This window comes from Gigantopelta aegis, chromosome 8 (genome assembly GCF_016097555.1).
Source record: "Gigantopelta aegis isolate Gae_Host chromosome 8, Gae_host_genome, whole genome shotgun sequence".
Taxonomy (NCBI): domain Eukaryota; kingdom Metazoa; phylum Mollusca; class Gastropoda; order Neomphalida; family Peltospiridae; genus Gigantopelta; species Gigantopelta aegis.
In genome coordinates, this window is record NC_054706.1 from 3,519,065 (window position 1) to 3,532,639 (window position 13,575).

General features: G+C 35.6%; 3 protein-coding genes across 3 annotated transcripts in view; 1 reads left to right on the forward strand and 2 right to left on the reverse strand.

Moving 5' to 3' along the window:
* Positions 1-420: 420 nt before the first annotated feature.
* LOC121378441 lies at positions 421-5,090 on the reverse strand. Its single transcript, XM_041506612.1, has 3 exons — positions 4,980-5,090; positions 3,161-3,292; positions 421-2,470 (listed from the first exon to the last, which is right to left on the reverse strand). The coding sequence occupies exons 1-3, from the start codon at positions 5,035-5,037 to the stop codon at positions 2,226-2,228; spliced, it is 435 nt and encodes a 144-aa protein (XP_041362546.1). The 5' UTR covers positions 5,038-5,090; the 3' UTR covers positions 421-2,225.
* Positions 5,091-7,678: 2,588 nt separating this feature from the next.
* LOC121379998 (PHD finger-like domain-containing protein 5A) lies at positions 7,679-13,068 on the reverse strand. The gene is made up of 4 exons (XM_041508706.1): positions 12,999-13,068; positions 10,427-10,450; positions 9,750-9,916; positions 7,679-8,266 (listed from the first exon to the last, which is right to left on the reverse strand). The coding sequence occupies exons 1-4, from the start codon at positions 13,048-13,050 to the stop codon at positions 8,177-8,179; spliced, it is 333 nt and encodes a 110-aa protein (XP_041364640.1). The 5' UTR covers positions 13,051-13,068; the 3' UTR covers positions 7,679-8,176.
* Positions 13,069-13,271: 203 nt separating this feature from the next.
* LOC121379172 (probable ATP-dependent RNA helicase DDX47) overlaps positions 13,272-13,575 on the forward strand; it is a 30,413-nt gene continuing 30,109 nt past the window's right edge. The window contains exon 1 of the mRNA XM_041507671.1: positions 13,272-13,401. Within this exon, the coding sequence (XP_041363605.1) occupies positions 13,327-13,401 (75 nt within the window). The 5' untranslated portion in view covers positions 13,272-13,326. The remainder of the gene's footprint in view (positions 13,402-13,575) is intronic.

Below are 13,575 nucleotides of genomic sequence, written 5' to 3' on the forward strand. Positions count from 1 at the left end.
CATTTCGCGTATTGCCTGGTGGTCACAGGAACTTCGCGAAGTGACTGATTTGTTTAGGCATTTCGCGTAATGACCGATTTCACAGATTGACTAACATATATATATATATATATATATATATATATATATATATATATATATATATCAGTATCTTTGTATTCAATATGTTTATAGCCGTCCTAGATTTTATAAGTAGTCCAAATGAAAATATATACATGCATGTATATATATATATATATAATTGTAATCGTTTAAAGATTGTATTAGTCTGAAACATCTTAGAATGGCAGCAAATTCCAGGCAGTCTCTTAGACTTGTTCCATCGAAAGACGAACCGGTCTATTTATTATTAACATTTAAAGTTTATAGGTACGCTAACAGATATCATATAAACATAAATCAAGAACACAAATACGGGTATTGTATAAAACAGTTTATTATGTATGAAATATTGTGTTCCATTTCATTTGTACAAAAATAGGTTCTACCAATTAACATATCATACATGTAATTTTTTTCGAAGATATACAATACAGCTCTATGTTCAAGTACAATTTACATGCATAAAACCAGCATTGTGTTACTAATAAGGCTTGTTAAGAACACAAACCAAAATATTTAACTGTCCTTTAAAAAAGACAAGTAATGGTATTTAAAATGTAAAGAATTTTAAAATGCAAATATGCGATATGTCAACAGAATCATTTAGTCAGATTGGAGACAACGAATATACAATAACATTTTAAACAAAAGAAAAAAAACCAACATATGAATTCTAAAATGGTTGTACTGTTGGTATTCCGGTATTTCGGTATTCACATAAATTTACAATTGCTCTATGTTAAAGATATGCTTCTGACAATGTGTCCTCTACAAAATGCGTTGTGATTAGCGTCGACCACAGAATGAAAGCAAATGTTAGGAATGTAAAATGTGTACAGAATGAGATTTTAGTTTACTGTCATGTCTTCTGGTCATTTTCAGTCTGGTGAACTTTATTTGTTTATGCTTCCAGAACAAAATGTTTTAAACGTTACAATATTATAATGTACATGTATATATATATAGTTATATTTGCGTCCAATAGATACAGTAATCATATTACATTAAACGTTACACCAAAATGGAAGATCACTTTTTGTAGTATAATCTGTGTTTGGTTTATTTACATTTTATATCTAACACTATGTACTTATTCGGAATAATTCGGCAGACGAGGCATCGTAAAACATGGCATCCTCGAAACAAATAAAATATTCTAAAATGAGATAATGTAGTGACATTTCAAGGGTCTTACCCACAATTTGCGTAAAATATTACTTATGTACATCTACAAAAGACTGAAATGTAATCTGAATTAAGACAGCTAATTAAAATACAATCATAAATATGTAACAGCTATATACGTACAAGAATCGATGATATATTTACAATGATGTGTTATACATCCATGTGCATCTCATACACTAGTAATATTAGTGTTTTGACACGCCCACATCCCTCGACAGACAACTTTCAGACACGCCCTCACCATCTGATAGACGCTTTCAAACACCACACTACACAGGCACTTAATGATAGTAATAATGTAATTATGCTACAGTTATAAAGTTTTTCATCAAATCTACCTATATGGTCTGGCGAAGTTTTAGTTACATGCATGCATAGATAACAAATGATGAACGGTATAAAACTACGCTTATTTGTAAATCTATGATTTGATGTTTCTCTATTTAAAAACAGTCACGTCTCTTATTTAAAAATGTATTTACAAAATTAAACGCTCGACACACATAATTCCATACATACCATTTTCACTCAAACAAATGTACACGAACATACAGTTTTAAAAAATCACAGCATCCATCAATACATTCACTCATGAAAATACTATATGCTTATAAAATAATATAATTAAAAAAGTATTATGAATATAAAAATTACACATGAAATGAGATTTGGATCTGGCATTTTTTTTTAATTACAATTTTGATGTTAAAGTTTGGAATGCTATTTTAATGGGGTTTTTACGTGTTTTTGTCTTAGTTTTAATAACCATTAAAACCCCCAAAAACGAACTGCCATGAGAGAAACAGTGTTTGTAATATTTTTTTTAAATCTAAAACACTCTTGTAATGTTTTCCAATGATACAACAAAAGACAAATGACTCGATATATTCTTTGTTGTTTTGGAAATGCCAATGGATGTTGTATTCTTAAACCCATCAAGACCGCCACATATGCCATGGAAACATGTAAAGAGTCACACCAGAGGTCAAGGTGAGAGGCAATATGGCGGACATGGAACCGCCGCCATTACAACCGTCTTGGTTGTCACAGTGGCAATATCTCATCAACACCTGGTACGTTCCGAACCTGTCCGTGCAAACTCGCCCTTCCCGAGGACCGATGACTCCGCCAACGGCACACTGTCGAATATAGCGCGTCTCCCATTTCCCATCGTAATACGCTGAAAATAGCAAATCAACACTTTAGTTATTTAGGTACACATATCATATCACAATAACAGACTATACAGAAAAAGTACACTAACCCAATGTCCGGTGATTAGAATTCGTTAGCCGAATTCACTACCTCATTTAAATAAAACTGTTTTAGCCTATTTGACTAGCCTTTGGACCCTATTCGGAACTCTTGTCAAGAAGTCTTGCAACACTATCGATACTATAATATGTATTAAACAAAATTTTAATTGTGACCTTTCTTTACTGGAATTAGATATTGAGCAAATGTGCATGACGTTTGCTAGGGATAAATCAATTTTAATATATACCAAATTGATGACACGTAACGAAAGTGTAGTGATCCATATGGTAACAAATAAACAAATAAGTCTCAGGTGGTCAGAGAAGCCGAGGACGACTTTCAGTTCTGGAGCTGGCTTATCATTAGATTATGGCATACTTTTCTTAATTGCAAAAAAACCAAAAAAAAACCATGTATCATCTTTTTCTAAGAGTGGACAATGTGCAATTTATCAAATGTCAATAAGTGTCTGTACACCTGAGATCATTTGACTGTCATCTGTCCCGAACATGGTCACTGGCGAAATCAGAGTTTACACCCGAGATGGATGCGCATAAACCTTTTGTAAGCATTGGTATATTCGTTAATAACCCCTCCTCACAATTTCCCGTACCTTCTTGAATGACCTTGCGACACATTGTATGTTCGGACGAACACTGCGTCAAGTGCTGGGTGATGTTGTCGAACCAGTCGGCGCAATCGTGTTGATGGTACGAGTTACAGACGAAACATTTGATGGCCAGCGCTACAAGAGAAACAGCATGCATTAACATACAAGGAACCTACATGGTCATCTAATAAAAGCAATGTGTGGCATTGGACAAAACATTTGATGGCCAGCGCTACAAGAGAAACAACATGCATCAAGATACACGATCATCTAAAAACAAAACAAAAACTGCACCTCAGATAAATGCCCGATAGTGATAATACGAAATACATCGTCAACGGTATCGAGTTTCAACTGTCTTTGCTAGGGTATGATGCATACGGACATGGTTCGCAAATGGTTTTGTGCAGTGGCGTGTTACGGGGACACAAGGCAAGGATACATGTACCCCAACCCCTACCATGAGAAATGGTTAAAACAACATTTTAAAAGCTGTTTTGGATCCATTCCTCCCTCCCCACCATACTTTATTCTTGATTGCGCATATGTTTTAGAGCAATTTTGAGGAGTTTTCTTCTGCTTTTTTTTTTCAGTATCGTAGGAGACTCAAAATGGATTTGTTTCTTGAACAATTAGATTTTTCAGTTTTTGATACCGATTACCATAGTAACAATATAAAACGTATTAAACTGTTTTACACCTGGTTTTAAATGTTTCACTCTTTGTTCCTATGCTTAGTTTCCTTCTGAAGATGTAAATAATTAGTATATTGATCAAATGTGGAGAACACACTAGAGGTAAGGTTGAAGATAAAGACTACATTTTTTATCAGGAAATAAGAAAACAGAGAGACTGAATAAAGTAATTATTAAGGTCGACTAAAGACACCTGTCGCATCACCGTTTTGGCTTCATAAACGACAAATTATGTAACATATTCAACGATATGTTTTAATGTTATATTTGATAAAATCATAGTAACTTGAAGTGAAATTACGGTATGGTACGTTTTATTTATTGTGTACAAAGACCAGGCTACTTTACGATATTACAAGAAAAAAAAGTTAAACATATTTCGTATGTGTTTCAGGTACATATTATTTAGTTTTATTCAAAACTTGATTTTCGTGATAACTGAGATTCAATCAGTTGGGCAGACACCATGGATATCTGAACTGTCAGGTAGTTAGTGACAGAAAATGAGGTGGTAGAACATTGGGGTGTTAACTTTACGTTGCGTAAAAATGTAGAAGCCGCTACAGGAACACAAACTAGAATCATTCCCTACAAGCCTCAAGGAAGGAAATGTTTTATTTAATGACGCACTCAACACATTTTATTTACGGTTATATGTCGTCGGATATATGGTTAAGGACCACACAGATATTGAGAGAGGAAACCTGCTGTCGCCACTTCATTAGGCCTACATCACTCAGACTGGTTGTGTTGTTCACATATGTCATTCATTTCAAAACCATGAATCGTCTACCGACTCCGGCGTCATTTATTTCAATTAAAACTTACGTAAATGCAATTATTACAATTAAATCTACACTGTCGAGTAAACTACCAATATTTTAACCCCGTGCATGGGCAATTTACTATTTAAATAACCCGGTCACAAGAGCAACGATGGCATAAACTGAGCGGAGACGAAGAATAATAGATTTGAAAATAGTAGGGTCCCAATAATGGCCGTCGCCATTCTTTTCTATCAAGTGGTCACTTCCGCGAATACCTGTAGCTGTAGAGAGACAGGTGCGAATCGCGATCGGTGCATAGATTTCGTGTGGTTAATAATGTAGAAACACGTCAATACTTACTGTAATCTAGCAAAATAAAGCCTGCCGCTAAAGCGAAACAGATTAACAAAACTTTCATGTTGTCGTCCCTTGCGCTCCGAGCCCGAGACTTGTATTTGACAGGAAATGGGTCACCACATAATCACAGGTAAACGCATCTATCAAGAGGCTCGATTAGGGTGCGTTGTTATTAATCCATTTGCGATTCGCCTTTGATTCGTACACTGTTTTGTTTATTGCTCAGTCATAGTAGCCTAATGTGTGTGTGTGTGTGTATATATATATATATATATATATATATATATATATATATATATATATATATATATATATATATATATATATATATATATATTGTCCTTTCATATCTAATGTACTTCATGTTTGCTTTTTGTTGATAAATTCAGTATTACTATTAGGTAACCTTTTTGATGAAAGCAGTCTTCTTACAGTTGAAGTAGAAATGATCCTCCCGCATGACCTTAAACGTACGAAACAGAGGGCATATATGCCCGATTCTTTTACTGCAATATAGTCAATATTATGGGTTAGGTATCACCCTGGCCCTAGAGAGAGCTGCCGTCATTTAGTCGAAGCATTTAGGGGCGGAATTTAACTCAGTCGGTTGAGCGTGCGCCTGATCATGGGGTGCTTGCGTTGCAGGATCAAACCACCTCGGTGGATCCATTCAACTGATTGGGTTTTTTCTCGTTCCAACAAGTGCACCACAACTGCTTTCCTGTCTGTGCGATCCGTCGGTGAGCCCATTGGGCTATTTCTCGTTCAAGACAGTGCTCCACAACTGGTTTAACAAAGGACGTGGTATGTACTATCATGTCTGTGGGATGATGTATATAAAAGATCCTTGCTGATAATCGAAAAGAGTAGCCCATGAAGTGTCGACAGCGGGTTTCCTCTCTCAATATCTGTGTGCTCCTTAACCACATGTCCGACGCCATATAACCGTAAATAAAATTTGCCGAGTGCGTCGTTTCCTTCTTCTTCCTTCCGGTCTGTGGGAAAGTGCATATAAAAGACCCCTTAATGGGAAAATGTAGCGTTTCGTCTGATGACTACGAGTTTTAATTACCAAATGTTTAACATCCAATAGCCGATGATTAATTAATTAATGCGCTCTAGTGGTATCTCGGTCATCCGCAGACATACAACTCATTCGACCGTAAATGTGTCGTTAAAAGCGTGAGACTTGGCGCTTTTGTTAAATCTTAAAACTAACTTACGACTTACCTTTCAAATTCCTGCATCCATGACTCAATATTAGCGTGGTCCTTAATGATTTATCATTATGCCCGTAAAATAAAATATGTTTTAAGTGCGTCGTTATGTTGATATAAACCTCTTTGAGAGTTCAACTGTCTGTGTATTTTAATTTGCGTAACTTCTGTGATTTCTATTTTCAGACATCATAATAAGTTGAGAAAGGTTGTTCAGGTTACCCCATGCTCAGAAAATCGAGAACGGCACTTCATTCTCAAAAATATTTTATTAACTAAAAACTACACCACCCAATTCTGATCAGCTGTGATTTCCAAACATATGATACACATGCAAATATCAGTACAAGTGGTATGAAGGAAGGAAATGTTTTATTTAACGATGCACTCAACACATTTTACTTAGTTATATGGCGTTGGACATAATTATGGTAAAGGACCACACAGATATTGAGAGGAAACCAATTGCTGCCATTCATAGGCTACTCTTTTCGATTAGCAGCTAGGGATCTTTTATATGTACAATCATACAGACAGGATACTACATAACATTTGCTACACCAGTTGTGGAGCACTGGCTGGAATGAGAAATAGCCCAATGAGCTCACTGATGGGAATTGATCTTCGATCTATCGCGCATCAGGCGAGCGCTGAACCACTGAGCTACGCCCCCCCCCCCCCGTGATATGAATGAATAATAACAAAGTACCCCCCCCCCCCCCCCCCCCCGATATGAATGAATAATAACAAAGTACCAATGTGTTTGTGAAGGGACTTTATACCACTGAGCTACGCCCATATCACTGGGGCCCCAGTGATATGAATGAATAATAAAGTACCAGTGTTTGTGAAGGGACTTGATACCACTAAGCTACGCCCCCCCCCCCCCCCCCCCCGTGATATAAATGAATAATAACAAAGTACCAATGTGTTTGTGAAGGGACTTTATACCACTGAGGTACACCCCCCCCCCCCCCCCAATGTTTGTGATTTATACCACTGAGGTACACCCCCCCCCCCCCCCCCCCCGTGATATAATAATAATAAAAGTACCAATGTTTGTGAAGGGACTTTATACCACTGAGCTACACCCCCCCCCCCCCCCGTGATATGAATGAATAATAACAAAGTACCAGTGTTTGTGAAGGGACTTTATACCACTGAGGTACGCCCCCCCCCCGTGATATGAATGAATAATAACAAAGTACCAGTGTTTGTGAAGGGACTTTATACCACTGAGGTACACCCCCCCCCCCCCCAGTGATATGAATGAATAATAACAAAGTACCAGTGTTTGTGAAGGGACTTTATATTGATAATGGGAATTGTAAATAATACATTTATCTTATATGGGCCATAATCTGTGGTAACCTGTATATTGGTGTTACCGCACACTGCTCATTTTCATTTGTACATTTTGTTATATTACAAATATCCGGTTTCAACAGCATGTCACTCTATAAAATATTATAATGAACAGCAAACAGTAATAAAATACCAGTTTATTGTTAATGACCTGATTATCAAACATGAAACATGTGTTCTGTAAGACAACTTTAGAGTCAAAACAATTGTAACATCATTTATTGCTTTTTCAGAACAATTTATGTACTTAGTTTTGAAGAAACCTTGTACTTCACAAGAACTTACTGTCATTACTGCTCTTGAGAAAGTCTGTAAGAAATAATGCTTGAATGCACATAAGAGAGCAAACTGGTGTGGCACAATGTTTGTAGGTAATGAACAAATGCACATTCACATTTCAATAAATTGCACTGTTGTAATTAAATTAATTACACATAACATGTCTTCTTCAGTTTCCAACTCCATCAAGCCTTTCATTCATTATGAAGTACAGTGCATGAAGTACTGAATAACGCAGTACTGAATGAAATCTTTATGGAGTAATCAATGAAATCTTTATGAAGTACAGAATGCAGTCTTTATGAAGCACAGAATGAAATCTTTATGAAGTACTATAAATCATCTCTTCTTGAAACCATATTTCTTTCTCTCATAGAACAGATCTGTCTTTGCGCTGCCGAGGTTCACAATCTTTGGACATCCATCTCTCTGTGAAATAATTTTTAAAAAATCACAGAATTAATTTATTTTAAAGGGTGTCACATAAAAATTGCCTTATATGTGTAAACTAAAATTGTACAGAACAAAAATTGTGATTTAATAACAGTACATTTAGTACTCAAGTTAAAAATACGTAAACAGAAATGTTGCTTCTGTATATAATATTCAATATCCCAAATCTAAAATATTTGTTGAAACCAGATAGCACTGATGATTAATTCCAACCTCCCAACTACTGCACTGCTACATTTCAGACCAACCAACCATCTGACACAAGCTTGACCAAGACGGTTAAAGAAAGAAGTGTTTTATTTATCGACGCACTCAACACATTTTATTTACGGTTATATGGCGTCAGACATATGGTTAAGGACCACACAGATTTTGAGAGGAAACCCGCTGTCGCCACTACATGGGCTACTCTTCCGATTGGCAGCAAGGGATCTTTTATTTGCGCTTCCCACAGGCAGGGTAGCACAAACCATGGCCTTTGTTGAACCAGTTCTGGATCACTGGTCGGTGCAAGTGGTTTACACCTACCCATTGAGCCTTGCGGAGCACTCACTCAGGGTTTGGAGTCGGTATCTGGATTAAAAATCCCATGCCTCGACTGGGATCCGAACCCAGTACCTACCAGCCTGTAGACCGATGGCCTGCCACGACGCCACCAAGGCCGGTAAGAAGGTTAAAGAATTCTGCTCTTATTTACATTCCATTAAATACTGAATGAATATTCATGAGCATCAGTTCTCAATTTCATCAAATAAGTCAGTTTGGACCAGTGATGTTTTTTATTAATGAAGTTTGTTGAGCTTCAAATTTTAGATGACACATCAAAATATAAAAGATAGAAGAATACATACATTTATAAGTTTGATATTTGTGACTTGACAAAGTACTGGTTAATCGTATGGACCTAAAAGGGGTTGTAATGGGTGGACCTGAAAAGGATTTTGTCTGTATTCACAGAGTCTATAATTTTACATCAGGTTGAAGGCAGTAATTAATGAAGAGTGGTTTACACTGAAGACTAAATGTTACTGTACACAAACAAGCAGTTTGCAATTTATTTGAAACAATGATTGCAAAGCTAGCTCTGGCATTCAGCAAATTCCACAATTGCAAATTTGAAAAACAACTGGTGAGTTTTACTTTAATTTGGTAAAATAATTGTATGTAATAATTGGTATTTTGTAAGAAAATAGCTGGGTTTAGAACTACAATTTTTGAAGTAATAATTGGGCAAAATGTCCTGCTTACAGTGCCAGCCCCGTATTGTAACCTTGAACTCATACACAGATAACTATAGGTGTTCTTTCACTCTTACTAGATATAGTCTTTTCCACACTTGGATTAGTATTGTAACAAAATTCACATTATGCTGCCCATGAAATGCAAAGACTATTTTTGATTAACATAACATGCTGAAAAACACACAATGGTGAATAAGAAAACTAATCCTCCATCTTACATCTTTTTCCATGATTGTACATTCCTTGCAGTAATAGGCATCAGACACGCCCGGCCCGCCACATATGACACAGCGACCTTGATACGAGCCGTAGTTACACTCGTCACAGATCCGCACCAACGTGCAGGGACGCACGTACGAGTCACATATGACACACTTGCCATCGCCTTCAAAACAAAGACAACACATGAAAATTAGTCACAGTATAAGTATAATTGTGGTTATGCGAATTCTTAACCATGTAATGTATTGTTTGTTTATAAGATTCACCTTTAAACATAGCAGTTGTCTGTTTTTGGTGCACAAGAAACCAGTGGAAATGAATACAGAACAAGCAACTGTTTAATTGACAGCACTATTTGTACATAAATTCCTACTGGTAATTTTAAAAGTACATGTATTTATTGTTAATGATTACAAATCATTGCATATACATGTACTTGAGAAACAAAAGTGTGCAGTGGAAAAACATATATTCTCTGTGTAAAATAGAAATTGTGTGATCTACATGCACACTGAACAAAAGTGCCCATTATGAACAACTTCAAAATACTCAAATATTTTATAAATAACCTACTGGACTTTTTAATACATGTACATGATGTACTTGATAAGTATACATTTTGTTCAGCTGAAACATGGTACATAAATCATCGAAAAGGATGTTAAAAACTTACATTTTTCACACAATCGTCCGATGGCTGAAAAATAAAAAAAGAACAGCACTGTCAACTACATGTATGTAAAGTATTCATTTCCATTTTGTAATTTGTCAAAAAAACACAAGATATAAGCAGTTTAATAAATTATTATAAATACAGGTTTTATTGAAAAACATACAAGTTTTGATAAATTAAACACAGAAAGTTCTGGCTATAAGTTATATACCACTAAATATTTCACTCAATGAAACAGGTGATGTAGTTAACAAAATAAATGGCTGATGCATGGTACATGCCTGTGAATATAACTTTGCTACATAGCAGCCAGTTTAGTGTTCATTTGAAGTATAAAATACACAAAAAAAGAGGCTTAAACAAACACTGATATAGTTTAAAACCTAGAGCTGATGCTCACCCGAGTACTGCGACGGTAAAAGACGGACACGTGAACAGTTATCACACTTTCTTACAGTCAGACACCAATCTATAATTATAATTCTCCACAACCCGTCAGCAACTACGTATTTAACCACAACATTATTGAAAGGGGGTGCTGTCGGGTTTCTTCCTGTAGTGTGTTTATAAGTGATTAATATGTGAAACATTTTTAATCAAGGAACTCAAAAATGATCAATGTAAAGCAGCACTAAAAAATCTCAATGAACTGGTCGCATATGTGACTTGGATTTATTCACGAGTGCGACCAAACAAAATAACTAGTTTTGCTGGTTGAAAAGTGGCCACTGCATTGATGCATACTATGAAATTTGTAGTCTTAAGTTATAGCCAAGTAACCCAACATTTTGTTAATCTGTACATGATTCATAATGCTTGGTCTGGTGACGTCATCAATTCTGAGAAAAATCCGTCACTTTGGCCTACTGCATTATGGCTGAGAAGTGGTAAGTTTAAAATATGAGATGTATCTTAAATAGGATATCAACTCAGTTTGAACAAAGTTATAATTATTATATACCGATTTAATTGGTTTTATTAGGATTCTCATCTGATAACAGTTAATAATAACTGAAAACGAAATAACGCCAAGTGACTACAAAATCACAGTAACGCGGTTCAAGAAGTTTCTTACAAATGGACGTATTTTCTATGTGGCTCCATTTGCCAGTTGACTTTTAAACACGTTCACGATTTTAAAGACTTTTAGTTTAAAAGCAAGTGTAAGACAATGCACGTGGCATTGTTACATTTACTTTAATTTTAATGCAAAGCCTGAACCGTAATGTCTACACATGATCTGATCAGTCTGGAAAGTTCTGACCCAGATACGTGTACTTTTCATCGATTGGCAACTGACGATTGGCCAATATTTATAATTCGGCATCATGTGACCGTCATAGAAGGTGAAGGAGAGAACTGTTACAGATACCGTCATTCTGAATAGTATATAGATTTTCCGAACGGATGCAATAGCAGACGATAACCATGTGAATGAACGTAAGTATATATTCATCAGCTATAGTGATAATATGAACGTCGGCCATTTTTATAGCATGCTATTACACCATCCAACATCCCATGAACATTTGCAATACTTTTAATCCATTTGAAATCTTTGAAAATGTCTTTAATGTTTTTATTTATAATCAATTGGAGCTGGCAATGCAATGTGACCTCAATCATTATAATTTCGACATAATGACATAATATGATAGAGAGGGTTGCCCCAGTATTCAAGGATACATTTGTAAAATAAACTCCCCAAAAACCACAAATTTACTACTTTTATGTCTTTTGGTGCTGTTTGTCAGGACTTACCCAATTATGTTTTATTTTATTTTCAGTCTAATATCATTATTTGTAAATTGAAATAGGACCAAAGAGACTGTTCATCAGAAAGTAATTGTGCATGTGTGAATGAGTATATAAGCATGTGCGTGCTTGCGTAAATGCATGAATATGTGTTACAGTTGTTAAAATCAACAGTTTTTTTATTTAGTTGTTTGGTATATTCTGCATTTACTATGAAATAAACTTCAAAGTTTAGTTTTATTAGTTAATTAGAAAATGGTCGAACACTGGGTCAGCTGGTCGAATACTGCTTACTGTTCCTTGCGGCACTCAAACCAACTCTAGTCGGGGTATACCACATGAACAAAACTTGGGTTTATTCAATGAATAGCATTGCCATAAGTATTTACAATTTTTTTTTTTTAAATTAGCAAATGCCAATAAAATGAACATGTTATAATCCTTTCTTTCTTAAGTGGTCGAATACTGTGGTTGTTGCCCTACACCAATTTATCCCATGCCATATTTCAAAGCTGTGAGTTCCAATACTGCCTGGACAATATTATTATTATTATATCTGATTTTAAATAGTTCGTGTAATACAAATTCAATGACAAATGGGCTAAAAGTCTTCCATAAACTAGTACCGTGCCAAAGTTTGAAGACAATTGTCTTTACGATTCTGTATGAATAACCATTGGTACTGTAAAATGATAAACCAAGTTTGGGATTAAATAACTTCAGCCTAATGTTATCAAGTATGGGAATATATTGGAAGCAATCAAAACTATCTCCGTGTGATGTTTTACTTGTTTTGGATAATTATAAATACGCATACCCACTCCCGGTTGTTTACGACAAAAAATCAAATCTGGATGATGCTTCGCCATTTTGAAAGGTTACATAAAATGTTGGGATGTGACACGAACTGGGCATTTTGTACACTATATATGCTTGCAATTCGAGAACTTCAAACAAATCAAATTTACTTTTGTAATTTTTCATATATAAATATAATGCAAAGGTATATTTCTGCTTCTTTAATATTATGTTTTAAGTTAACGACGTATACCCTGGTCCGCTTTAGGGGATATATTTTCATACAACCCAACGAAAACAACGTTTAGTAGGACCACGTTTTTCACTTTCTGTTTGCGGTCACCGAAATGGCAGAGGAGGAAATCGATATAAAAACATTAGATTCTACAAAAGCTGAGGACAATGTCACATTTCAGTCACTGGTTTGTAATATATAAACCAACTTGTAACGTCCACAATAGGATTTGTATTTGTGTTGAAGTAAATAAGTGACTAAATATAGTATATACTGAGCCATATTTGATTTGTGGTTGGGGGGGGGGGGGGGGGGGTATGGTTAATTGTTAGGTGTCAGTCCATCCCACAGGGAACACCTT